Source organism: Coturnix japonica, chromosome 1 (assembly GCF_001577835.2).
Source record: "Coturnix japonica isolate 7356 chromosome 1, Coturnix japonica 2.1, whole genome shotgun sequence".
Lineage (NCBI taxonomy): Eukaryota > Metazoa > Chordata > Aves > Galliformes > Phasianidae > Coturnix > Coturnix japonica.
This window is the reverse complement of record NC_029516.1, coordinates 146338075-146362781: the sequence shown is the minus strand read 5'-3', so window position 1 is coordinate 146362781 and position 24707 is coordinate 146338075. Positions and strand designations below refer to the sequence as shown.

Here is a 24707-nt window from a genome sequence, read left to right as displayed (position 1 = left end):
GGAAGAAAATAGCAAAGGAATTTTAAATGTATTTCTTCAGCAATTTTCTATAAGATTATGTCTTGTAATAGGAGCTCAATAACTTTTGAATTCAGACACTTTAGTGACCTAATAGCTTAGGTCCCTGATACCACATGTTAGAAGTAATTTTATCTTTATTTGACCATATGTGGTCTCCTCCGTTACACAGGTTTTTTTATCAACATTCAACAATGCAGCAGGATAGTAATATTAGTATACCAGGAAGTACAAATTAATATTTCCTAAATTAGTTCTGGTAAATAAATAAATAAATAAATAAATAAATAAATAAATAAATAAATAATCGAGCACAGACCTCACAAAGGACTTGGGCTTTTCCATACACTGAATCATTAAACACCTCTAAATAAGGGTGAGATAAGGACCTATCGGCCAGGAGCCAGCATTATGGAGGAGATGTACTTCAACACCATGTCAGCCATGGCTACCATGATATTGTATGGACTCATCACTGCAAACACAAGAACATAGCTGATGACAGGTTATCCTTCACCATAACAAAATGGTGCGTCCTATTACCTCAGTGGTCTTTGTGGGCCTTTAATTTGGTATAAAAATTAAGTGGTTAATTGAGAATTAAATTTTACTTTAATAAAATTCTAAGCAACAATCATCCTAAAAGCAATTAATTTAGGTTTAATAGGAGTTACTGCATGTTAAAAAGGAACCAGTTATTAAAAGATAAGGAAATTATTAAAAAAAAAAAAAAAAAAAAAGATAAAAATCAATTATGCAGTCTCTAGATCTGAATATGTTTAAAATAACTATTCTGTTATTCTGACTCATTAGATACAAATTAAACATCTGTAGCATAAACCAAATGTTAATATAAAATATTACTCATCTTAATACAGTACCCTCCCCTTTACACTACAGTGGACACAGATAGTGGACACAAGGCAAATGCCAGAAGTTATCCATTTAAATACTTAACGTTTGTGCACATTAAATTAAAACTGTCTGCAATATATATTCTCTAGTATTTTATTTGCAATTTGGATGTTATCTCTAGGTGTATGCAAAACTTTTAAACCTGCTAACAATTTAAGATATTATAATAAAACAGAAAATTGTAGCAATTCATTTATGTTAATTTATTGTCACTATCAGTTCCTCAGGGTAGCAGCCATGAATATACTTCCCTATATAAAACTAAAAACAATTTCTGTACCTTACACATAAAACCAAGTGTGAGAAAAAATAACCAGGACTTATATTTGCATGGGTTTCTTCCCTCCCTCCTCCCTGCCTTTCCTCCCCTCCCTTCCCTTCCTGCCTCTCCCCCTCCCTCCCTTACTTCCTTCCCTTTCTCCTCTCCTCTCCTCTCCTCTCCTCTCCTCTCTCTCCTCTCTCTCTCTCTCCTCTCCTCTCCTCTCCTCTCCTCCCCTCTCCTCCCCTCTCCTCCCCTCTCCTCTCCTCTCCTCTCCTCTCCTCCTCCTCTCCTCTCCTCTCCTCCCTCCTCTCCTCTCCTCTTCCTCTCCCTCTCCTCCCTCTCCCTCTCCTCCCCTCTCCTCTCCTCCTCCCCTCCCCTCCCCTCCCTCCCCTCCCCTCCCCCTCCCCCCTCCCCTCCCCTCCCCTCCCTCCCCTCCCCTCCCTCCCCTCCCCTCCCCTCCCCTCCCCTCCCCCCTCCCCTCCCCCTCCCTCCCCTCCCCTCCCCTCCCCTTCCCTCCCCTTCTCTCCCTGCCTTCCATAGGGACAAGTGATTTTAGTTACTTAATGATGTGATGCCCAAAAGTTGTGATTTCCAGGACAGGGGCACTTGGCTATTTTTAAAAATAATACTTCTCTGAAGTCTTCCAAAAAGCAGATAAATTCACTGAGCTTTTTTCATGGACACTGTGTATTTTAGTTTTAGGATCTGTTTTTGTTTTGCAGAATGTTATAGGATTTCTTAAAGGTTAATTTTGCACCTTGGTTAGTACATTTGGTTCTGATGCTTTTTTTTTTTTTTTTTTTTTTTTTTTAAGTACTGGGTTCTGACTAATCACTTATGACAAGACTGCAAGACAACAGTTTGCCTGCAGAAAGAGGGATGCATAGCAGCACCATCCCAGGAGCAAACAGAGAAAGGAATTATGACTTTCACGAATGTAATTTCCTCTTCGTTGCCCCTGGCTCTAGGGGGGGCACAAACTCCCACTGCTCTGTGCTACCAGCCAACTGTCAAGTCAGCTCATTTCAGTTGGCCAGTGTGTTGAGGGAATGAAGCCAGAGCCCTGTATGGCCTTGAGCACTAGTTGCCAATGCCCCATGAAGATGGAGACCTGAGCGGGTTGCTATCAATGCTTTCCAGATTTCACCATGACCTGCAATTCCACTAGCCCATTTCAGGAAGCAAACCTTCAGTCTCCCTTATTTTCCTGCACACTGGGGATAAGAGTGTTTGACAGTCTTATTTGGTAACTATGCCACTGAAACCAGCATTGAGGTTGCAATATGGTAGGCAAAACAAAACAAAACAAAACAGAACAATCATCTGCAACCCTGTTATCCAGTTTTAGCTGTGCTGGACATATCAGGCAAATAATCTAATGTAGTAATATCTTTGAGCAGTTGTACTTATATTGTAGGTTTGACCCTCACTGGATCCTTCTCTCCATCAGAAAATGAAAGAGAGCTTCATACAAATAAATGGATTGTGTTGCATTTACAGACATGTCAAGCTTTGAAAACTTCATGCTCTAGACAGCCCTGCACTGCTGCTAATTGGTATGTTTTTCTTTAAAAAGAGAAAATTCTAACCTTTTACTTGACATATATGTGGGCAAAATGCCACACAGCATTTTGAAAGCTTATCTATAGTCTGCTGTTTACAAACCTTGTTTATGTTGGAGCTCACATAAGAACACTCAAAAGAAAAGAGTGAGCAGGAACACAACTGAATGGTTAACTTCAAATAGATGTGCAAACCAGCAAAGAAAGGGTTTTACCCACTTAAAGTGTAAAGATGCTATTCCCTTTTCAAAAGATTAAAAAAAAAAAAAAAAAGTGACACAACTCAGCAAATTTATTATTATTATCATCATTATCATTATTAGTCATCCCTGATGTGTCCCTGGACATTTGGGGTACAGAGTAAGAACAGTTTCATTACATTGTTGGTACTTTTTTTTCCCTCTAATTCTATGAAATTGCTGCAAGGAGAGAGTAAATGGCATTCAGTTTCTCCATGAGTTTTAACAACAGAATTGTTTAGATTGTTGCAATCAGTTATGTTTAAACTAGAGCTGCTAACTGTATAACTGAATAAGGGAATACTTTGGAAACAAAAGGACTGCATAACAGGCAAATTTAGCTTGCAGAATCTTCAGTGTGCAATGCGTGAGAAATTTCATAAGCCCTTGGGAATGTTGGCAATTTTGTTGGTGCAAAATACTAACTTAGAAAAAATAAACTGACAAAAACATGGAAATACCCCACAGTCAAAAAGCTTCCTTTATTATTTTATTTTATTTTATTTTTTATTTATTTTTTTTCTGGTAGGAACTTTATATCCTTCAAATTTATATATAAATATACATAGATTATTTTGTGCTTAGATGTCATGCTTATTCTCTTCGGGAAGCTAAGTACTGTACTAAGAAACCAGAACTTTCAATAACTATGATATCTTCATTCCACCTGGGTAGTGAAAGTAAGAATACCAGCAGAGGTGAATTTCTATGGCTGAGGACTACATAGCATTTTACATCAGAATTATTTCAGTCCTCCCCAGTTCCCTGCTTTCTACCTCATCTTGCAGGTGGCAACACTGTCTCTGGATTTCCATAAAGACGTTGGTTCTTGCCTTCACAAACTGTTGACCTGTGTGATTGATGCAACAGCCTTCAGACTCATAGAAGCTCTCTGAGAGGAAAAAAATCTACAACTCTTTGGCTACTGCAAGCAAACACTACTGAAAAAGAGTGAACAATGAAAACCTAACCATTGCATAAGAAGCAACACTCTGATGTTTAACATATGGGAAATTGTTTTGAATAGGTGACCCAAATCTCCTGCAGCTTGAAGGTGTGAAATGCGTGAAGCCTGTGATGTTCCAGTTAAGAAACTTACTGGTTCTGCAGCGTCCGCCATATTCCTCTTGACTCAGCAACAGTTTCAGTCTGCTTTCAGTAATATCCTAACAGAGGAGGCACTGCTATTTTCTTCTTAAAAGGAGGTGTAGTGACAAACTATACTGAAATTTCAGAGAATTTCAAATTATTACCTATGTTATCAGTGCCCTTAGGGGCATACCTGTACAAGAAATATGAGAAATACCCAGCAGCTCCCTCACGCTCCATTTGGAAACTAATCTTGTTTGTTTAGGGACTTGAGGGTTTTGTTTTTGCTTTAAAATGAAGAGAGAAGAAAAATATTATTTCCACATTTAAGTTTACATAACAAAACTTTGAACTCTGCTGGGCAGAGTCTGTGTTTCACACCTAAGTTTCATTGGGGTCCCAGAGTACAACAATCACACTGTATTAATGCCTAATCCTATATGAAAATACAAGTTTCAGTATCATGCCTGCTCACCCTGAGATTATTTTCTGTAAATTTGCTATTTCTGTTCAAGGCAAATTTCAGAGTCTTTAAATGTTGGTATACACAGAAATTGTATTCTAATCAACTATTGCACAACTGTCATGTATTTCCCCACTGCCAGTTACTCAGATCTTTGAGGTGGTTCTGTTTCTACCTTTTCCTCAAGTGGTACCAGCACTCCCGGAAGGATTTTAAACTTCAGAAACCAGATTTCAAAATAAAGTTTCATAAAATATCCCAAAGTGAGGTAGAATAAAAATGTGCAGAAAAATATCTCCTAGCTCATATTGTTGTGACAGGGTGTATGGTCACCATACAGCAGCTCTGCAGTCCCCTCCTACAGTCCAGGAGAACATTATCTTTCCTGCCTCTCTGACACATCAATATTTATTCTTTTCCATGTATTTCTCAGCACTTTCTGGAGTTTCTGCTTACTTTTGTCTTTTCTTTCTAAGTCCTTCTCCTTTTTATGCTGCACTTCCTTAAGTTTCTTCTGCTGTGTGCTCTCAAAAGACACAACCTGCCCCCTTCTCAGAGTGCAGTCTAGCCCAGAGGAGAGGGGAAGAAGACAAATATCCTCCCTGTCTACCACACACAGTTTAATGGACATAGGAAACATTAGCCTGCAATAACTGCTGACAAACTAAACACCATCTACTAAACTATCAATTAAATTCTAATGACATTTTAAAATTTCTTAACAAATAGTTAAACCTTTGCAACATTGAAGAGTGTATGTGGTCTAATCTCAAACAGACTTGTCACAAATAATTTAAAAAACAGGCTTTCATCTGTAAAGGACTTAGTTTTTCAGTGAAAATGAAACATGTTGCTGATTTCTACAGGTCTTCATGCAAACTACCATGAACACAAAAAATGTCAGTTTCAAAGGAGTTTTAAATTACATAAAAAGTTTGCTTCAGAGAAGCTGGTAAATACCTCAGAGCACATCCTTTAATTCAAAATGCACATATTTTCTAATACATACTGAAAACTGCTGTTTATTTTCACATGGTGCATTCCTAACTTGCTAGCACTATCTGTGCATGTATTGCAACATGCTAAGCCATAACATATGATCATTTTTGCCATGTCATATTGTGCCCTCTGGAACTAGGATCATGTAATAAGAGAATGGTTAATTTTTTCTACTGCATTTACTTGCATATAATATTCTAGTTGTTGTTGGACTGTTATTTTTAAAGGAAGTTATCTAAGTAAACAAACAGCCAACTTGACGATAACTTGAGCGTCTATCATTATTTTCAGTAACTTCATAAAGTACAGGCCAATTTCAGTGATATTTGCAAGAGAGACAGAAATTTCAAAGGTGATTATAGTTTAAAATTTCATTGAAGTTGATGGGTATGAATGGGAGAGGAAAGGATACTCTACGTAAGAAAAGGAGAAACATCCACTGCACCTTTCCAAGCACTCTCAGCCTCTCACATCTGCAGGGTAATGGAAAGCACAGGGGGAAGCTAATACTAGTGGCAGTGGAAAAATTAAAACACATACTTGTAGGGAACAGGTTTCCATTAGTTCGATTGCTCTTGAAGAGATTGTTTTATTCTTCTGAATTATTAAGAAAACATCTACTTAGTCTGGTTGAAACACAATTTTCTGCATCCTGTTTTCATTGTAATAATAAATAAATAAATAAATAAATTGATGTTTCAGTATGCTGTATTAAACAGTTATTAGAAAACATGCCTGAAAGCAGGCATGAGAATCCAAGCCTTAAGCCACTTATCTTTGGCCTAACAAGTCATCCTGTCTCTAAGCCTAATGGATCTGTTGTGTTTTTTTTTTCTCTTTTCTTTTTTTTTTCTTTTTTCCTCCTCAGAATGACACAGGTAGACCTGTAAATGAATTACATTCCAGCTAGATAGAAGAAGTGAGTCCTAATCGCTTCAGCAACAATCTCACATTTATCTCCTACTTGCTCTTTCTCTTTCCTCAAGTATTTTTAATAGCCCAGTGCTCCAATTCAGCATCTTTTTTCTTTTTTTTTTTTTTAATTTCCCCTACTTCTTTGCTCCCGCTCTTTATTAGTCCACTAACACCATCTACTCACTCACCTTCCCCTGCCGTTACCTACTGTACTGTCACTTCTTGTTGCTTTTCCCAGTAACTATTCTCCCTTCCAAATCCTGCTGTTTAAATTGACATAAAGCTACTCCCATGCAGAGCCACAAACGGCATTTAATCTATTGTTCCGTTGGTACTTTGAAACAATACTAATAAATGGAAGAAAAGTCCTTTTAATCTGTGTAAGTTATACTACTTCATCATTATGGGATGAATCAAATCAGATGAAAGGTTTCTATTGATTTCATTCAGTTTCAGGATAGTAGTTCTCTTACATTTCTCTAGATGCCATAAAATTTCTATTTTTTATTGTCATTTCAACTATTTTTCCATCACACTAAAAACAAAGTTTGCCACGCAGTAATTCCTTGATCACCCTTTTAGTCTTTCTTGACAATAAACAGATTTTATACCTTTTAATCCTAACACATAGTAACTGATCTTAATGACAGCATATTTTTAACAGTTCATTTACTTCGTTTTTAGATTCTGTAAGAACTCTTGATGACTACCATTTAGTTAGATACTTTCTGCTCTTTAAGAATCTCTGTGGTGACACCTCCATACACACCCACATCTCATCTTTGTTACTAAAAAGAAAGCGGACTTGAGGAAATGTCTCCATTTGTTACGAGTACTGTAATACAGACATTTAATTTCTCTGCAGTACCTCCTCTCCTGTATAGCTAGTAGATCCACAAGTTTTGTCTCATGCCTTCCTCATTTTGATAAAGCATGCGTGTGTATTTGAGAAGGTATTTTTATTCTCTGTATGTGATGTACTTTTTGTTCTTTGAATTCCTTCCTTGGCCTTTCTAATTTTCCTTCTTTCTATTGCTTTCAATGTGATTGGATTTGGGCTTTCCCAATGATACATTTTAGGCTCAAACATCTTACACACTGAACCTTGACATTTAGCTATATTGATCTGCTCCTCATCTCCTTATTTTCTTTTATTTGTTTAGGGATGTTTGTTCTGAAACTTTTTTTGTCTGTGCTTAAGTATTGTCTGTACTGAAGTAAAGAGTTTCATTTGAAAACTTTTGACAGAGCATAGATTTTATAATGAATACTTCCCTCAAAATTCTGAATATAGCTTTATTATGCTCAAGATTAGTCAGTGTTTTTTAAAAATTTAGATTTGAGTTAAGCTCTATTACTACCCATTACTTAGGCTGAAGTCAGACTAAAGCTTCCAATGAACAGATATTCCAAATGTCCAAAATTAGATTTCCAAAGCTTTATTTGATTCTTCCACATACAGATCATTGCTAGGGCTGTTATATTGGACTCTGCTCCTTTGCTGAGCTTCTCAGGCATACAGCACTTCATGGTGTTTTTTGTTTGCTTGTTCTGGACTGACCTGATATAGTGTAATTCTTGTGTATGTTTATTGCTATAGTATATAGGATTTGCATTTTGTCTGTGCTTTTCCACAGCTTTCTCACAAATCTATTTATAAACATCTTTAAATGTAGTTTCTATTCTGTTTCCTTTTTTTCAGTACAAATTCAGTACACACTGGCATGGCATTCAACACATATGTATGACTGGCACTCATTGGTATTACCTTCACACATCTTACTTCTATCTTTTCTATGTGAAAAATACAGCAATTTCCTGATAAGTGTATAGAAAATTATGATGCAAGTCTTAGCTATCAAACATGTAGCGTGCTCTACAAATTTGACACACAAAAAAGCATTTCAGATATACTGTAAAATCATTGAACAAATAAAATATTCATTACTTGCACAGGTGGATTAAAATCAATAAATGCCATTTTGTTGTTATAAACTGTCTGATGTAACAAACATCAGCCTAGCAAAGTCATGCATTCATATGCAGGAACAATTTCTTTACCTGGCTTTTTACTTTTATTTAGGCACATAAGCCACTGTTGGGATTAGGAGACACAGTTTTAAAAGATGCCAAGCTGAGATTGTTACCAAGGAATTACTCAAAATTGCTAATAATCAGATCCAAAAATGAGCATTAAAAAATAGGTTTACTGAAGTTAGTACTGGAAACCAGAATGAATTGCAGGGTGAAGGGATAAGAACTTTGCTTATGACCATCACCCAACAGGCAGACATAGTTTTGAGGATCTAGTGCTAGTGATTCAGGTTTATTGTTTCCTCTAAATATTCTATTCATGTTGTTGGTATCAATGAGATGTTGCAAGCCGTAAGATGCTTGATGAAAAAAAAAAAAAAGAAGAATTTACAAGTAAAGAACACAGGTGCTTGGATAACAGATTATATAATGTTCTCTTTAACTGATAGTCCTGAGTACTTGTTTTACAAACTGCAAAGTGCCCTCAAATGTATTGACTTCACTGTGGAGTCGATTATTTACTGTGCAATGCTGAGTCATGTGAAAGGAAAGACAGTCAGTGGGCTGGTGAGAAAAGTGATGGAGACACGAGCGTGATCCCAAAGAAAAGACTTAAGTTTTCTTTTTTTTTTTTTTTTTTAGTTTAACATCAGTACACCAAATGATACACTGCCCTACACCTGTTACACAGTATATGCCACTGTAATAGTGAAATGACTGTTTTCCCCTGCTGGTGCTCCACCGGCTCCCTTCAAGCTCCCACACAGGTACACACGCAGGCCAGACACACATACCCCAGATGCAGCAGTGTCCCTAGCACGCTAGAGGGAGCCAATACATAATTACAATGACCCTTTTTTTTTTTTCTTTTTTTTTTTTTTTTTTTTCCTCCAGTTATCGTAGCATGAACAGGAGATACCTGGACATCCTAAGACAACCCGCGGGCTGGGCGCAAGGGATAAGGAAGGAAAGGAGTGCACAGCATTCAAGCTGCGGTGATGCGAGATCTCCTGGCAGCCCAGGGTCTGGCTCTGGTGTTAGCTACGTTTCCAAAGCCCTCCTGCTTTTACGGGTGACTTTTCCAAATAAGTGACTTGGCCGAGTACGCCAATTTCCAACAGCCAATCTGAAGCCTTCCTTCGGAAAGCAAAGCATGTTGTAAACATTTCCCTTATTTCGTCTGTCTGTCGCTCTCGCGCTGAAAGTTGGCACGTCTGAGAGCAGTGATTTTACACTGCCGCTAACGTATGGATGGTTTATTTATATACTGCATTTTTACACAGCGTTGGTTTTATGATGGCTACGAGACGAGTCATTCTGCAGGGCATCCTGTCCGTGCCCGAGCTACAGAGACGTCTCCAGGACGGGAGATGGGTCCGGAAAGAACACTTATTGCATTGATGCATTATCAAGACTTTCTCCAAGTCGGATGATGTTTACAGGCACCGAAAGGGCTGGAGGCTATCCTACCGAGGAAGGCAACAGAGCTACTTCTTTAAACCGAACCTTATAAAAGCGGCTCAGAAAATAATTGCCGGGAGCACCTTCTAATTGCTCCGGAGTTGATTTTCCCCCTCGTTATTTTTTTAACCTTAAATGATTCATGCTACTTACACGCTCGTCACTCACAGCTCACAAATGGCAGCTTCCTCCCGGCACTCCGAGCTCTCACCTTGCCAGCCTCAGTCCTCCCCCCGCTCCCGATAACCTCCCTCCGTGCCGTGCCGGACCGCGCTGTGCGGGGGGCGTGCAGTGCGTTGTGCCGCGCCGGGTGGGGAGGGCGCTGCAGCCGTTCGCCCCGCACTGCACCGCAGCGCACCGGGGGCCGCCCCCAGCGCTCCTTTCCTTCAGGGTGGGCGACACCCGCCTGGGGCGGCTCCTTCAGGGCTGCTTGGGGGATGATGTGGGGGGCGGGCAGGCTCCCCCCTTCCACCCTTCCTCCCTGCAGCCCAGGGCGGAGTAGTCCCCGGGGTGCGGGAGGAAAGGGGAGGGTGGAGAGGAGGGGGGAGAGTGCTCCTTCGCAGTGCTTTGAAGGAGGAGTGCGCCCTTCGCATCTCCTTATGTTCTCTGCCCGTTATCACTGAAGACTTGTTAATACGTTATTAAAATAAATGGAATAATAGCAAAGGGTGAAAAAAAAAAAAAAAAGGCATTAAGGATGGAAAGCCGCGCGAGGGGGAGGAGGGGGTGAGTTGGGTAAGGGTTGGGAAGCTGCGCTACGCGGGTTCAAAGCCCCACGTCCCGAGCACCACGAACGCAGCGCGTCTCCCACCGAAGCGATCTAATCAATGACACCCAGCGTCGGTCGCCGCTCCGCCCCCCTCCCGCCCGCTATTTCCCATTGGCTGGGAGGTGTCGGGGCAGGTCGCTAAAGCCGCCTCCGATTGGTTGACGGGGAATCCGTATCAATGTTTAAGCCGCGGCGTGAGGTGAATAGAGGCAGTCGGCGAGCGGCGCTGGGAGAGCGCGGAGAGGCAGCCCCGCGAGTGCTGCAGTGAGGGAGGCGAGGCGGAGAGGAACAGGGAGGGGAAAAAAAAAAAAAANAAAAAAAAAGAAAAAAAAAAAAGAGGGGGGAGTGAGAGGCAGAGAGCGGCTCCAACTGTTGAATTTTCCCTGCATCTCCACTTCCCTGCGGGCGGCTGGTGCCATGGATCTGGCTTATCGGGAGTCGGCGTTCCTTTTGCGTGCTGTCTGGCTAAGGCTGGCGACCGTCTGTTTGCGAGGGGCCACCCACCAATGAGGCAGAGAAGAAATTGTGTTTTCGCTTTGGCTTTCGCCAGCCTCTCCACCACAGGTTGCAGCATTAACTCTGTACTTTGGGTCCGGACTCAAATAAAGGAGAAAAAGCAGTGCAGGACTGAGACTCGGAACTAGAGCTGTGTGTTGGGAACCTATGTTGCTTTGGGGTGTTTTCTACTTTTTTTTTTTTTTTTTTTCCTTTTTATTTTTTCCTTTAATCTGAAAGAGCTCTGATTGTTGCACACATAACACTGAGGAAAGGTGGTTTAAAAACACTCAGCAAAGCAGGAGACAGACGAGCCTCAGTGCCAGTGCGTGGATAACAGCCTTGTTTTCCTGATCCTCAGTCTCCAGGAGAAAGAGGTATAGTAAAAGTGTAGCTGGATCTGACACCCCCTCTCTCATTCTTTTCTTTTTTCTTTCCCCCCCTCTCCCCCTTCCCCTCCAAAACATACATCTTATTATTTATTTATTTATTTTGTCTATAGAGTGAGTCAGAGAAGCGTTAGGGAGAAGCTGCAACTAATGTCTGTGAAGGGAGGAACATGAGGAGATAGTGAATGTGATTTGTTCCGCTGGATCTGACTCATCCAGCAGACTGGAACACCTGCATTTGGTTTCTGCCATTCATTTATTTTTAGTTGTTAAAAGAATCAGAAACAAAATTGAGCTGCCCTTCCCCAGTATTTACTGGGAAAGGTAAATCAGACAGGGCAAACGCATCTGGCATTGCTGCTGCTCTTCCTACTATTACTGAGATGCTTGGAGAGACTACAAGAGCCTGAAGGGGCTGCAAAAATGCATCACACCCGCCACAGAGCTGCATAGGTTTAATATAGGTGAATCAGGCGATTAAAAGACCTGCCACTTTATTCACCACCGGGATTTCTTTTCTCTTCCTCTCCCCTCCCCTGAATGAAGCGGACTGGGTGGCAGTGTCACTGGGAGGAGATGCTGTATAGAAAGAAAAGAGAGGCACTTGACAGCGCAGCCCTGTGAATACAGAGACTGTTTTCCTTTTAGAGGGAGACTAAGAGAGAGAGAGTGTGTGTGTGTGTATGTGTGGTGCTTTTCTTTTTTTTCCCTCTCCCCCACCCCCCCAGTCCTTCCCTTTCTCTCGAGCTCTTGTTTAATCTATGCGTCCAGCCATGGGTTGCCTGTTGATTTCCTCTCGACTGGAGAGAAAAGCAAACTGGGATTAAACTGCAGCGAGAAAAGTGCAGCTCCTCAGACACGCATCTGCACACACACATAGACACACACAGAAAGGATGTGGTGGCGGCAGCTGCTGGCCTGTCTTAAAGAAACCAGAGCGTGCATCTGATTAGTGCTGCCTGTGATTGCTCTTGAAAGATATATGTTCGCTGCTAATGGTGATGATGAGCTGGTGGGTTTCTTGATTTATTTTTTTTTTCTTTTTTCTTTTTCCCCTACCCTAGAAGGAGAGTGGGAGGCTTGTAGTAGAGAGAAAGGGAATTGTGAATCCGGACACTAGTTAGTTGCTTTCATTTTTATTTTTTATTTTATCCTCTGCTTTGCCATTCTCATGCCCTCGCCTTTTGATTCGGGAAGGAAAGAGTGAGAGTGTAGGAAACCGAGGAAATACCGATGGCAGCGAGATGCAGCTCTCCGCCGCAAGCAATGCGAGATTAGATCTCTAAATGCAGCAAAACACTCCCTGAAAGCCAACAGCCTCGCGGTGCAATCAGACATTTCACTGCCTCTCATTGCACACGAAGAGGGCTTCTCCAACAAGCTGAGACTTTTTTCCCTTCTGTCTCACCCATCTCTCCACTCCATCAATCGCATCACAAGTGATGAGTAGCAAATAAGGTTTTTCTCCCCCTGCTTATAGACCTGTGGTCACTATCCCCTTTTCCCATGTATATATGAATACACGTATTAAACAAAAAAAATAAAAATTTTTTTGATCATTTTTTTTAGAAAAACAACCACCACCGCTGATTTTTTGTGATTATTATTTTATTATCCTTTGTACATCCGCGGACATTCAGCGATCAGGAACGCTTCGTCTGCTTGGATGAGAAGATCTTTTGCAAATTTTCTGATTTTTTTACAGTCCTCCCACTGCCGAAGTTGGACGGCCGAAGTAACTGTGAGGGGACCTCAGTCACGGCGAGTACTTCCTGAGACGCTGCTGGAGCTACTCCCCCCTCCCCCGCCGCCCCCCTCCGTCTGCTCCCTCCCTCCCTCTGAGCTACATGGTCCATTTGCTGCCTCTCATCCTGTGCCTCTGCAGATGTTTTAGAGCAACAGGTTCAGGAACTTAAAATATAGGGGTGGGGAGTGAGAAGGAATAAAAAAAGAAAAAGAAAAAAAAAAAAAGAGAGCCTACAGAGGAGGAGGAGGAAGAATAAACCTAGTGCAGGAGGCAGAGAAGACGGGGACGACCCTGGTCACCGCTGCAGCTGCTGCCACCCCCACCCCTGCTCGGGGATGTACCTTTTCATTTGTTGCTTCTTCCTCTGCTGGGCTCCTGCCCTGACACTGAAGAACCTAAATTACTCAGTGCCAGAGGAGCAGGGAGCAGGCACGGTCATTGGGAACATTGGCCGCGATGCACGGCTGGCAGCGGGGGCAGCAGGTGGTGGGCTGCAGCCTGCTGAGCGCAGTGGCCCTGGCCGTGGCTCAAAGTCCACCTTCCGGGTGCTGGAGAACTCTGCCCCTCACCTCCTGGATGTGGACGGGGAGAGTGGGCTGCTCTATACCAAGCAACGCATCGACCGTGAGGCACTGTGCCGGCGCAGCACCAAGTGCCAACTGTCCCTTGAGGTGTTCGCCAATGACCAGGAGATCTGCATGATCAAAGTGGAGATCCAGGACCTGAACGACAATGCACCAACATTCCCTTCTGACCAGGTGGACATGGACATCTCAGAAAATGCTGCGCCAGGCACCCGCTTCCCCCTTACCAGTGCCCATGACCCAGATGCTGGGGACAATGGGCTGCGCACCTACCTTCTAACCCGTGATGACTATGGCCTCTTCTCTCTTGATGTGAAGTCCCGTGGTGATGGCACAAAGTTTCCGGAGCTGGTCATCCAGAAGCCATTAGACCGTGAGGAGCAGAGCCACCACACTCTGGTGTTGACAGCACTGGATGGTGGCGACCCACCACGTTCGGGCACGGTGCAGATCAATGTACGCCTCATTGACTCCAATGATAACAGCCCTGTCTTTGAAGCAGCCTCCTATGTGGTTGAACTACCAGAGAATGCACCACTAGGGACAGCTGTTATTGACCTCAATGCTACTGATGCTGATGAGGGCACCAACGGTGAGGTGCTCTACTCCTTCAGCAGCTATGCACCGGATCGTGTCCGTGACCTCTTTAGCATCGACCCACAGAGTGGCCTCATCCGTGTCAAGGGCAACTTGGACTATGAGGAGAGTGGTCTTATAGAGATTGATGTCCAGGCTCGAGACCTGGGACCCAACCCCATCCCTGCTCACTGCAAAGTCACTGTCCGCCTCATTGACCGCAATGACAATGCTCCCACCATTGGCTTTGTCTCTGTTCGCCAGGGAGCACTGAGTGAGGCTGCCCCACCAGGCACCGTCATTGCCCTTGTGCGGGTCACTGACCGTGACTCGGGTAAGAATGGGCAGCTCCAGTGCCGGGTGCTAGGCGGTGGTGGTGGGCCTGGAGCTGTCCCTTTTACATTGGAGGAGAACTATGACAACTTCTACACTGTAGTCACTGACCGGCCCCTCGACCGTGAGGCGCAGGATGAGTACAATGTGACCATTGTGGCACGTGATGGGGGCAACCCCCCACTCAACTCCACCAAATCGTTCTCTGTCCGAATCCTTGATGAGAATGACAATCCACCCCGCTTTAGCAAGAATCTTTATGTATTGCAGGTGCCTGAGAACAATATCCCTGGAGAGTATTTGGGCTCTGTCTTGGCTCAAGACCCTGACTTGGGCCAAAATGGGACAGTCTCTTATTCCATTCTGCCCGGGCACGTGGGTGATGTATCCATCTACACCTATGTCTCTGTCAACCCAACCAATGGTGCTATCTATGCCCTGAGGAGCTTTAACTATGAACAGACAAAGCACTTTGAGTTTCGTGTGCTGGCCAAGGACTCAGGTTCACCCCACCGTGAGAGCAATGCCACAGTACGTGTCACCGTGCTCGATGTCAATGACAACGCACCCCTCATTGTCCTGCCTACCCTCATCAATGACACTGCTGAGCTGCAGGTGCCACGCAATGCTGGGGTGGGCTATCCTGTAGGCACCGTTCGTGCCCTGGACAGTGACTTTGGGGAGAGTGGGCGCCTCACGTATGAGATTGTAGAAGGCAATGAGGAGCACCTCTTTGAGATGGACCCCACTAGCGGTGAGATACGCACCTTGCACCCTTACTGGGAGGAGCTCAGCCCTGTGGCTGAACTAGTGGTAAAAGTCAGTGACCATGGCAAGCCCAGCCTCTCTGCAGTGGCCAAACTCATTGTCAGGGCCTTGGCAGGGCCCCTACCCGAGGCTGGCGAGCCACAGGTGAATGGCGAGCAGCATCGGCGGCCGCACTGGGACTTGTCACTGCCCCTGATTGTGACCCTGAGTACTGTCTCCATCATCTTGCTAGCTGCCATGATTACTATTGCTGTGAAGTGCAAGCGAGAGAACAAGGAGATCCGCACCTATAATTGTCGCATTGCCGAGTATAGCCACCCTCAGCTGGGAGGAGGGGGAGGCAGTGGCGGGGGAGGAGGAGGCAGTGGCAGTGGAGGGGGCAAGGGCAAGAAGAAGAAGATCAGCAAGAATGACATTATGCTGGTGCCCAGTGAGGGCGAGGACAGCCGGGGCCCCCTCAATGTCATGAACGTGGTGAGCAGCCCATCCCTGGCCACCTCACCCATGTACTTTGACTACCAGACCCGCCTGCCCCTCAGCTCTCCCAGGTCTGAGGTGATGTACCTGAAGCCCGCCTCCAACAACCTGACTGTACCCCAGGGACATGTGGGCTGCCACACCAGCTTCACAGGGCAAGGGACTAACGCCAGCGAGGCTCCCCCGAGCCGGATGTCCATAATTCAGGTAGGAGACTTTTAGAATACCCTGGACCTCACTTTAGACGCTGGTTTAACTTTACGTTTTGTCTGCAGTGAAATCTGCTGTAAGGCACCACTGAAGGGACCAACCCAAGTCACTAAAGAGAGGTGAACTTAATAAAAGTGGAAACAGATCACATTTGATGTGTCTGATTCTGCTGTTACACAGGTGTTTCTTGTGTGACTCAAAAGTAAGTGCCCAGAGAAACAAATGGAGTTACAGCAGTGTAAATGAGGTGCGTGTGAGAGTGCAGGTAGGCGTTTAATACATTTGGGGCACTTGGGGGTAATTTCCCAGAAGATCATCAGATATAGGCAGGCCCTTCCACAGGTTTCTCTTGGCTTTGGTTTGGGGTTGGAAGGGGGGAGGGTGTTTCCAAAGCAATCTTATCATCTGTAGTGACAGGACATGAGAGAAACTCTACCCACTGAGGATATCTATTGCAACAGTGTATTATAGCCCTCCAATCCTGTATGTAAATATGAGCTTTCTTTTCAAGATGTATGTTTTTATTTTTTATTTTTCTTATTTCCTTCTTTAGAATATATATACATAAATATTTATTTTTGACACAGAACAGTATGACTGGGGCCCCATTGCCTCCTCCTCTCCCCATAAACAACCAAAAATTTTGTTTAGTCAAGCAGAAAAAAAATGTATGTGGTGACTTCCTCTTATCCCTAAATGTCAACAAAGCTGACGTCTCCTGTCATAAAACAGCAAAACAACTAGTCAGATTTCCAGTAGCCTGAGTCAATATTGATTATTGCTTTATACTGAAAGAGTTACATACTCTGTCTTCTACCCAAGAAATAACGTTTAGAAATTACAGCTGGGCTGCATTCTGCTGTCAGTTATATCCATACTGTCCTCTATTGACTTTTGTGAATGTGAGAAATGGCAGAATTTGGACCATTGGATATAGGGTGCTAATCAATTGACTTAATTTCTAGCAGGTAGTCCAAACTCAGACGACATATTCTAGGGCAATGAACTCACAGAATGAAGGTGAGGGCAGAATTTGGCTCCAGTTGATTTAATTTAAAGTATTGCTTCATGATTAATGCAGCTTAATGTTCAAATACTACAGGAATGTTCCAAAGTGATTTTTAACGTTTGGATTGAAAGCAGGCTCTGGATAATGGCTATTAAATATATTTGAAATGTCATATCTGTTTTGTCCTGTGGTCTCCTAATATGCTGTTCTGAGTCATAGGGGAATGAACTGAGTGTATCAGAAGTGACACAGACTCACTTTGTGTATGCAGCTAGTGGGAAAGAAGTTGCACTTTAGACACTTGATGTACCAAAAGAAAATTCCTAGTACCTTTGAGTTATGCTACCCTGCAGTCTGTGAACACCGAATATTCTAGTTGCCAGCTGCATCTAACATTTTAAACTAAATAGAAGTGGCCGTCAGTAATTGAAAAGTTAAGTAACAAAAATTCCAGTAACTGATAGCCTGTAAATTGAATGTTTTTGACAGGGGGAAAAAAAGAAAAAAAAAAAAAAAAGAAAAAGAAAAAAAGAAAAAAAAAAGAAAGAAAAAAGAAAAGAGAAAGTAAAGGCTGTTTGTACAAGGTCACTGTGAACTAATCCTCAACCCACTATTGAATTGAGTTGTGTCACAGAAACAATTTCATTTTATGCCTATCATGAATTTGTGTTGCTGTCAATTAGGTGAGCAGAGCAATACGTAAAATCTGGAATTGATTTTAACAAAAAGTGACACTTCAGGAAAGAGTTTAGGTTAGGGCGCAACCAGAGATAATTTGATTTATAATTCATGCTTTATGAGACAAATAACTTTCAATGACACATGTTTAAGTAATGTCAACGTTTTTTTTACTGTAAAATGGAGTGGTCAGAGTGCTAAAAAAAGATTTTATTTTTTTTTTTTAACCTACTGACAAGTGTAATAGTTACTAAGAGCCAAATAATTTTACTTTTCTACAACCATGTAATGCCTATATGAAGCAATTAATTCATGTATTGATGCTACTGAGTAGTAAACATTCAATTGTAGTGTAAAACCCCTATGGAAAATATGATACCTTTTTTACAGTGTTCACTGTATAATCAGTCATGATTTTATTTATTTATTTACTTATTTATTTATCCTGAGGTCTATATAAAGCTAAAAGAGGAATTTCCTCCCTTAAAAAGGTGTGTTGTGGTTTCTGTAAGAGTTTTTTGATATGGCAACTGTGGGAAATGCTACCATAACTCCACACAGCACATACAGACGTATCAAATATTTTGCTCTTGTTCTTCCTGAATATCCAACATGGAATACTTAGATGGTCCAGCAAACAGATTAGGAAGCACTCATTTTCCCCAGTCAACACCTGTTCAAATGAATTTGCTAATGTTATTCTTTTTGACTGTATTAACCAAACAAAGCCACCATGTGAAAAAGAACAGTTGTTTTCAGTCCAGGAGAGACCCAGACTTAAGTAGTCAGAGGGGAAAATCCAATCCTTCTTCACTCTTATTTTTTATTCCTGAAATACGTTTTGTATTATCCATCTCTACATCTCTATAGTAAATTCTATATAAAATTTGAATTTAGTATGTACACGCTACTTTCTGTCTGGTCTTCCATTTCTGCATCATATAAAATTCAAACTGCAAGCTCACGGAGAAGCTGTAAAGGATCATTCCTCTCTGTGGATCTAACATATCACAGGAAACACAGGAAGAGCAAATTGCACAATTAGGAATAAAAAGTATAACCAGTGGATAAAAAAAGATACAGAATCCAAGCAGCTGCTTTATCATCTCCTTTCATTAGTCAATTCAAAACAGCAGTTTTCTTAGTTACTTCAGTGAGAGAAAGTCACATGGTTGTACAAGTGTTCCCTAGCGAATATTCACTTGAGTTATTTTCCAGGTATATTGTTGAATTGTGGTAATCTTACACTATATTATTTATACAATGAAAATTCTTTCCTTCACTCATTTTCTCAGCAAGTGAGAATGGCAAAGTTCTGTAGCAGGAGTTAGATATTATAACTTCATTTATCTATATATAAATATATTTATAGATCTATCTATAAATATGCTTATATGCAATTAATATACATATGTATACACATATTGTTATATTATTACTTAGAGCAATTGAGTCTGTAAATATTTAATATCAAATAATTTATTAATCTGAAAGATCCAAATTTTCTCACTCCTGATAAGAGTGCTTGTCTTCTTCTTCTTCTTTTTTTTTTTTTTCCTCTCCTTTTCAGTAGGGGTTGTTAACAGCAGTAGGCTTTGCGATTTCCAATGAAATTGTTCTTCAGAGAGCACAATTTATATCAGTGTATACCTGTGGGGTAAACTGTTGCTTAGTGGCTATATGTTTCAGACTGACCCCAGAGGACTAAAAGCAAAATACTACTGGATATATATGAGAGCAGTGTTGTTTTCCCTCTCTTTGAGTGACACCTGTTATTCACTAGTCACAAGGTCTAACAACTTGTGTCTTTATTCACTACTTTGTAGCATTCAGCTACTTGTAGTGATTGTATGTGTTGCTTAAGTGAGTCAGAGAAGTCCTTTGTTGCTATAATAATTAAATAATTTAAACATCACACTTACAGGTACGTATAAAATTTTGGATAAATAGACAAGGGTTCTGAATACCTCTAGCATTTATTGGCATATAAGAGAATTGCAACTGCCTACGTTTTCTGAAAATAGACTGTAATTTGACATGCATGTGAGGTTGATGTGTATAAAGAACAACGTTAATAACACACCGTGCAGTTAGAACAAATACACATTAACACATTCTGCTGTTTTTTACTTCAGCAATCACATTCTAAACATACCTTAGAAACAGTGCTTTCAAAAGGTAACTCAGTGAAAAACATTCAAATATAGACAAGAACTACACTATTCTCGTCACCACATTAAGTATTCCATGCAGTCTTTCAATCACTTGGAGTCCAAACTGTTCATTTTTACTGGGGAAAAATGGGGATAGCTGGTGAAAATTGAGTGTCTACATGGCTGACAGGCAGTATCTATTCAGTTGAGATCTTGAAGCCCACTGGGCAAATTCTGTTCATCTAATTTTGCTGTGTACATCAAACTCATGTACTCATCTGACTAAGAGAAACAGTATTTTGCTTTATTTTGAAGAAGATATATTAAATATGTATATATAAGGCATACATATGTATATATATGTGAAAAATGTATAAACATACACATGTATGCTCTCATAACAGAAGTTTATGTGATGATCAGTTTGTGTTAGTTATGGGGAAACCTTTCCCTGCATGAACAAGTAACAGTTTCTTTTCCTGCAGTATAAGAATGGATGGATACAGGGGAACAAATAGGTTCCATAAATATATAAGTTCTGGAAAAAGATTCCTCAAAGTGACACGAGAGTAGTGAAGAAAACTGTCTACTACAAAGACTAGAGATTATTTATTATTCTTGTAGTGCAACTTGAGGAGATTTATATATATTCGAGGAAGGAGGCAGGAGTTAATAAGGGAAATACTGTCCCCAGGTTTTGCTAAACAACCCAGAGAAAAAAGACTAGTAGTGCTGCAAGAAGCTCTCAAGCTGGGAACCACTTCAGTTGCTGTACTAGGCAGTCCCATAGCATTTTAAGATAAAGTACAGATCATTCTTAATACTTCAGGCACCCGATGTTTACGATGTTTTAACTCCCAGTGTAGCTTCATTGTCAGGTGCCTTGTAGTACCTAAGAAGATGTAATCTTTAGGGAAAAAAACAAAACAAAACAAAACAAAACAAAATCATAAGCTACGTTAGTACTGCTCTCTCTTTAGATGTTGTATTGTCTCGTGCTTTACCCTGAGAAACTTCAGCTCAGAAATGTCTTGCAAAAAAAGAAGCATACAACTTTCCCTTTAGAAGTTGTGTTGTACTCAGTGTTTTAAAATTCCTGTGTAAAATCAGAGTTATTAAGTTTGATTTCTGTATCTCATGCTGCAAATATTATTCTCTCTCACAACAGCTAGTACAAATTAATATTTTACACCAAGAGGACACAGGGGCAGTTCTACACATTTGCAGATTGGCAAGTTTGTACTCATTACATGTTTGAATATATTCTAGGGCCATATCTAAGGACTGTCATAAAATGAAATTTCAGAACAGCCTGACTGAGATGAATTATGGTAATTTTTACAATCTGGCAAGGGCAGATGTCTTGCAAAATAACTCTTGTGAATGTAAATACAGTATGCAATTAGTAGGATTTTGTATGTATGTTCTGTAGTTTTAGGTTTACTTATTCATTAAAGTTGGTACTGGGAATAGCTGTACAAGAATTGCAGGACAGGACATTTTCTGTGTTTGGGTGAAGCATAATTCCATTTTTTTTTTCCATTGCATAATGCTGTGAAAAAGTGTGTTCACTTTGGGAGCAAGTGTAACAACCTAGAGCAAAGTGTGTGTCCAGTTGCTGAAATAGTCAGAGGAAGCAGAATTTGTGCCCTGTTTTTTTGTTTTTTTTTTTGTTACTACTTCCCTGGTCTTGATCTCCTTGACAATACTGTTTATAACAACATTATTTCAAAAGGGTCATTCCTGATATATAAGTCCATGTGAAATCTAAAGAACTTTCCAAGATGAAATGCTGTCATATGAAGCAATAAAAATACACGGAGAAAGGCAACTGAAGAAACTGAAGTAGAACGCTTATCTAAGAAAGAAAATGATACTGCCATGATAGGAATTTTCGGTCACCAATAAATTAAGAATAATAATGTCTCCCTAGAAGTTGCTGTTTTATAAATTATGGGAGTAGTAGAAAGCACAGTTAAAATAAGTGATGAGACAAGTCATACAGCATCTACTGGCTCTCACCTCTCAATGGATCTTAAAGTTGTCTAAGCTTTCCTCATCTTGGTGCTCACTCTTATTTCCTAACTTAAACTGGTAAATTTCACACATGATTGTAATTATCAGTGCAATTTTCATGACTGATCCATTGATGAGTAATCTTTTAACAGCAGGTTTGGCCAAGTTTCTGTTATTCTTATCCACATTGAAGAGAAGGCCTGGTTTTACTCAGGTATCAGTCAGTAGCATAAGTTGTCTTCGTCAATTATTTCAGTGGATTGAAGTAAACCGTGACTAAGATTCTTAAGGGGTGCAACTAAGAATAGTATGATTAGGCCTTTTATTTTTAGACTTCATCTTTTTTGTGATGTTTTCTTACAGCATCTTTACAGACATTAATTGACAAGACTAGAATTTAGAAGATTTTGGCTCTATGATGTGAACTGTAACACAAACAGGTGTGCAGCTGCAAGAGGAAATCAAGTACTCAGTTGAACATATCACCAAAATTCCTTTTTCATATGTTTTCATAAATTTTAGAAAAATGTGCAGAATGTGACATTCTTAACATTCAGCAAATATTGATACATGGAAAATTGTAATTAGGTTAGCCTATTTGAAAATATCACTTGCTGATAAAAAGGCATAGGTACAAACTTGCTTCTCTAAGAAGGTAAAAATATGAATGAGAGAATATGTTCTGGTCACAATATATGGCTGTAAACTATTTGGGATTTGGTTTTCATTTTATTATCTTCCTCCTCAAGAAGCATTAACATACAGAGTAACATTTGCATCTATGTTTTTGAAAGATCTTGCTTGATCTATTTCTTCATTGTTTCTCTAAAAGTTAAAATGCCTTGCCAAATTATCGGCAAATGTACATATATTGGCTGCTATTTTCTTTGTAATAAAAACATATAGGATGCATGGCAGAGGACTTGAGACATTGCTTCAAGATTGAGGAGTGCCTGTAAATATAAAGGAATTACATTTTGCTACTAGTGTTTTCCAACAGGTAGAAATTTTCTTGAGAAAAGAACTTAAACAATGATTTGTTGACTGGAGCAGAAACACAGTTCCATTTTTATCTTTAAAAGTATCGAAGTCAAAAGGTCAGAGTAGAGCAGTTGGGACAAATTTTTACAGCAGATAGTCTGAGAGCTTTATGCTTTCAATTGTATCTCCACTTCAGCTGTAGAGAAATGGTGAAATTCATGCTAAAGGTTTTGAGAATATAGGAAAAACGTAAAACTCTCAGGGGAATGCAGTCTCTTACCTATATAGGAAAATAATAATTTAAAAACAGAAAACAAAGTAAAAGAAAAAAAAAGACACTAGGAAGAGAGTGGCAATATCATTTTGGAAAAATTTCTTTGAGTGCAGTGTGTTCTTTGAATATTAAGTTTTTAAAGGGGGAAGCAAGGAGATTAACTATTTGTTGCAGCTTTTCCTGAAACAATGGGATATAGGAGCATGCTGACTGCAATAAATCTTAGCTAGGGTGCATTCTAAGCCCTTGCAATTTGTTTGTCATGGTCTTTTAAATACAGCTTTATCATCATCATCATCATCATCATCATCATCATCATCATCATCATCATTATTACTATTCTACAGTAGTCTTTTTCAGAAGAAGATTTTGGATTAATTACTGTAAATCCTATGAGAAAGATATAGATAAATAATTAAAAGTTTTAGAAAAAATGCTCAGTATTAAGTACTACATTCAAGAATAAGCAAATTCATATGAATATCCCTGTTAATTAGGATATTAGGTAGTGCTTTAAATAACCTCCTTGAGCAGTCATATATTTTCTTAGTCCCAAAGGCTTCTGATACAATTCCTGCTTATTAAAGTCACAAGAGAAGCATCTCTTTACTGAATTGCATCAACTACAGAGCTAAATGTATAGAAAGGATAGCAGTTGCTTGAAATAAGAAAATACTTCCCTAAGTCCTAAAAATTGAGTCCCTCTACATGTACAGATAATGCCGAAATGTTGCTGCAAATTGCTAATGCTGCTTGTGAAGCATGACAGCATGAAGATCAGTTTACAACTTTTGGTGCAGTGAGGAGATGGCACCTGCTTGAACCCCCATGATGATGTATTTTCAATTTTGTGCCCTATAGGCAATCTAGGCAAGTAAATACTTAAAGTGAACAGTATTTCATACTATCTATGAAGTTTCTACTGCCTTTGTCATTTATGCATCAAACCAGAGTTCCTCTGGTTCATAAAATACTTCTGTCTGTAACAGAAGAGTTTCTAATTACATCCTGTTCCCTGCTGTGTGGCTGTGTGCTGCAGTCTCCGCTGCATGCCAGAGGAGGACTCTGGAAGGGAAAAGCAGTATTCTCATTACAAGTAGTGTGGGTGGGACCTCAGATCGATGCATTGTAAGTTCTTGCAGTGATAGACATGAAAAATGAGTTTCAGGCAGTGTTTCAGACCATCTATTGGTACATGTGACATGCTTGTATTTGCCTGTACTAGTTCCAGTGACACTATGATTACTGGTATTTGCAGTCCTTGCCCTGGAACACTTCCAGGCAGTTTTAT

At 40.6% G+C, this 24707-nt stretch overlaps 1 protein-coding gene and 1 long non-coding RNA gene across 9 annotated transcripts in view; one reads left to right on the top strand and one right to left on the bottom strand.

Moving 5' to 3' along the window:
- Positions 1-10881, bottom strand: part of LOC107308097 — a 31375-nt gene extending 20494 nt beyond the window's left edge. For all 3 annotated transcript variants that reach the window (XR_001552638.2, XR_004305933.1, XR_004305934.1), the window contains exon 1: positions 10111-10881. This is a non-coding gene — a long non-coding RNA (uncharacterized LOC107308097). The remainder of the gene's footprint in view (positions 1-10110) is intronic.
- A 174-nt stretch (positions 10882-11055) lies between these two features.
- PCDH17 (protocadherin 17) overlaps positions 11056-24707 on the top strand; it is an 87754-nt gene continuing 74102 nt past the window's right edge. For 2 of the 6 annotated variants that reach the window (XM_032442071.1, XM_032442072.1), the window contains exon 1: positions 11060-16302. In XM_032442071.1, the coding sequence (XP_032297962.1) occupies positions 13693-16302 (2610 nt within the window). In that variant the 5' untranslated portion in view covers positions 11060-13692. Of the gene's footprint in view, positions 16303-24707 lie in introns of all 6 variants that reach the window. The other 4 variants (XM_015851690.2, XM_032442074.1, XM_032442073.1 and 1 more) reach the window with 4 other exon arrangements.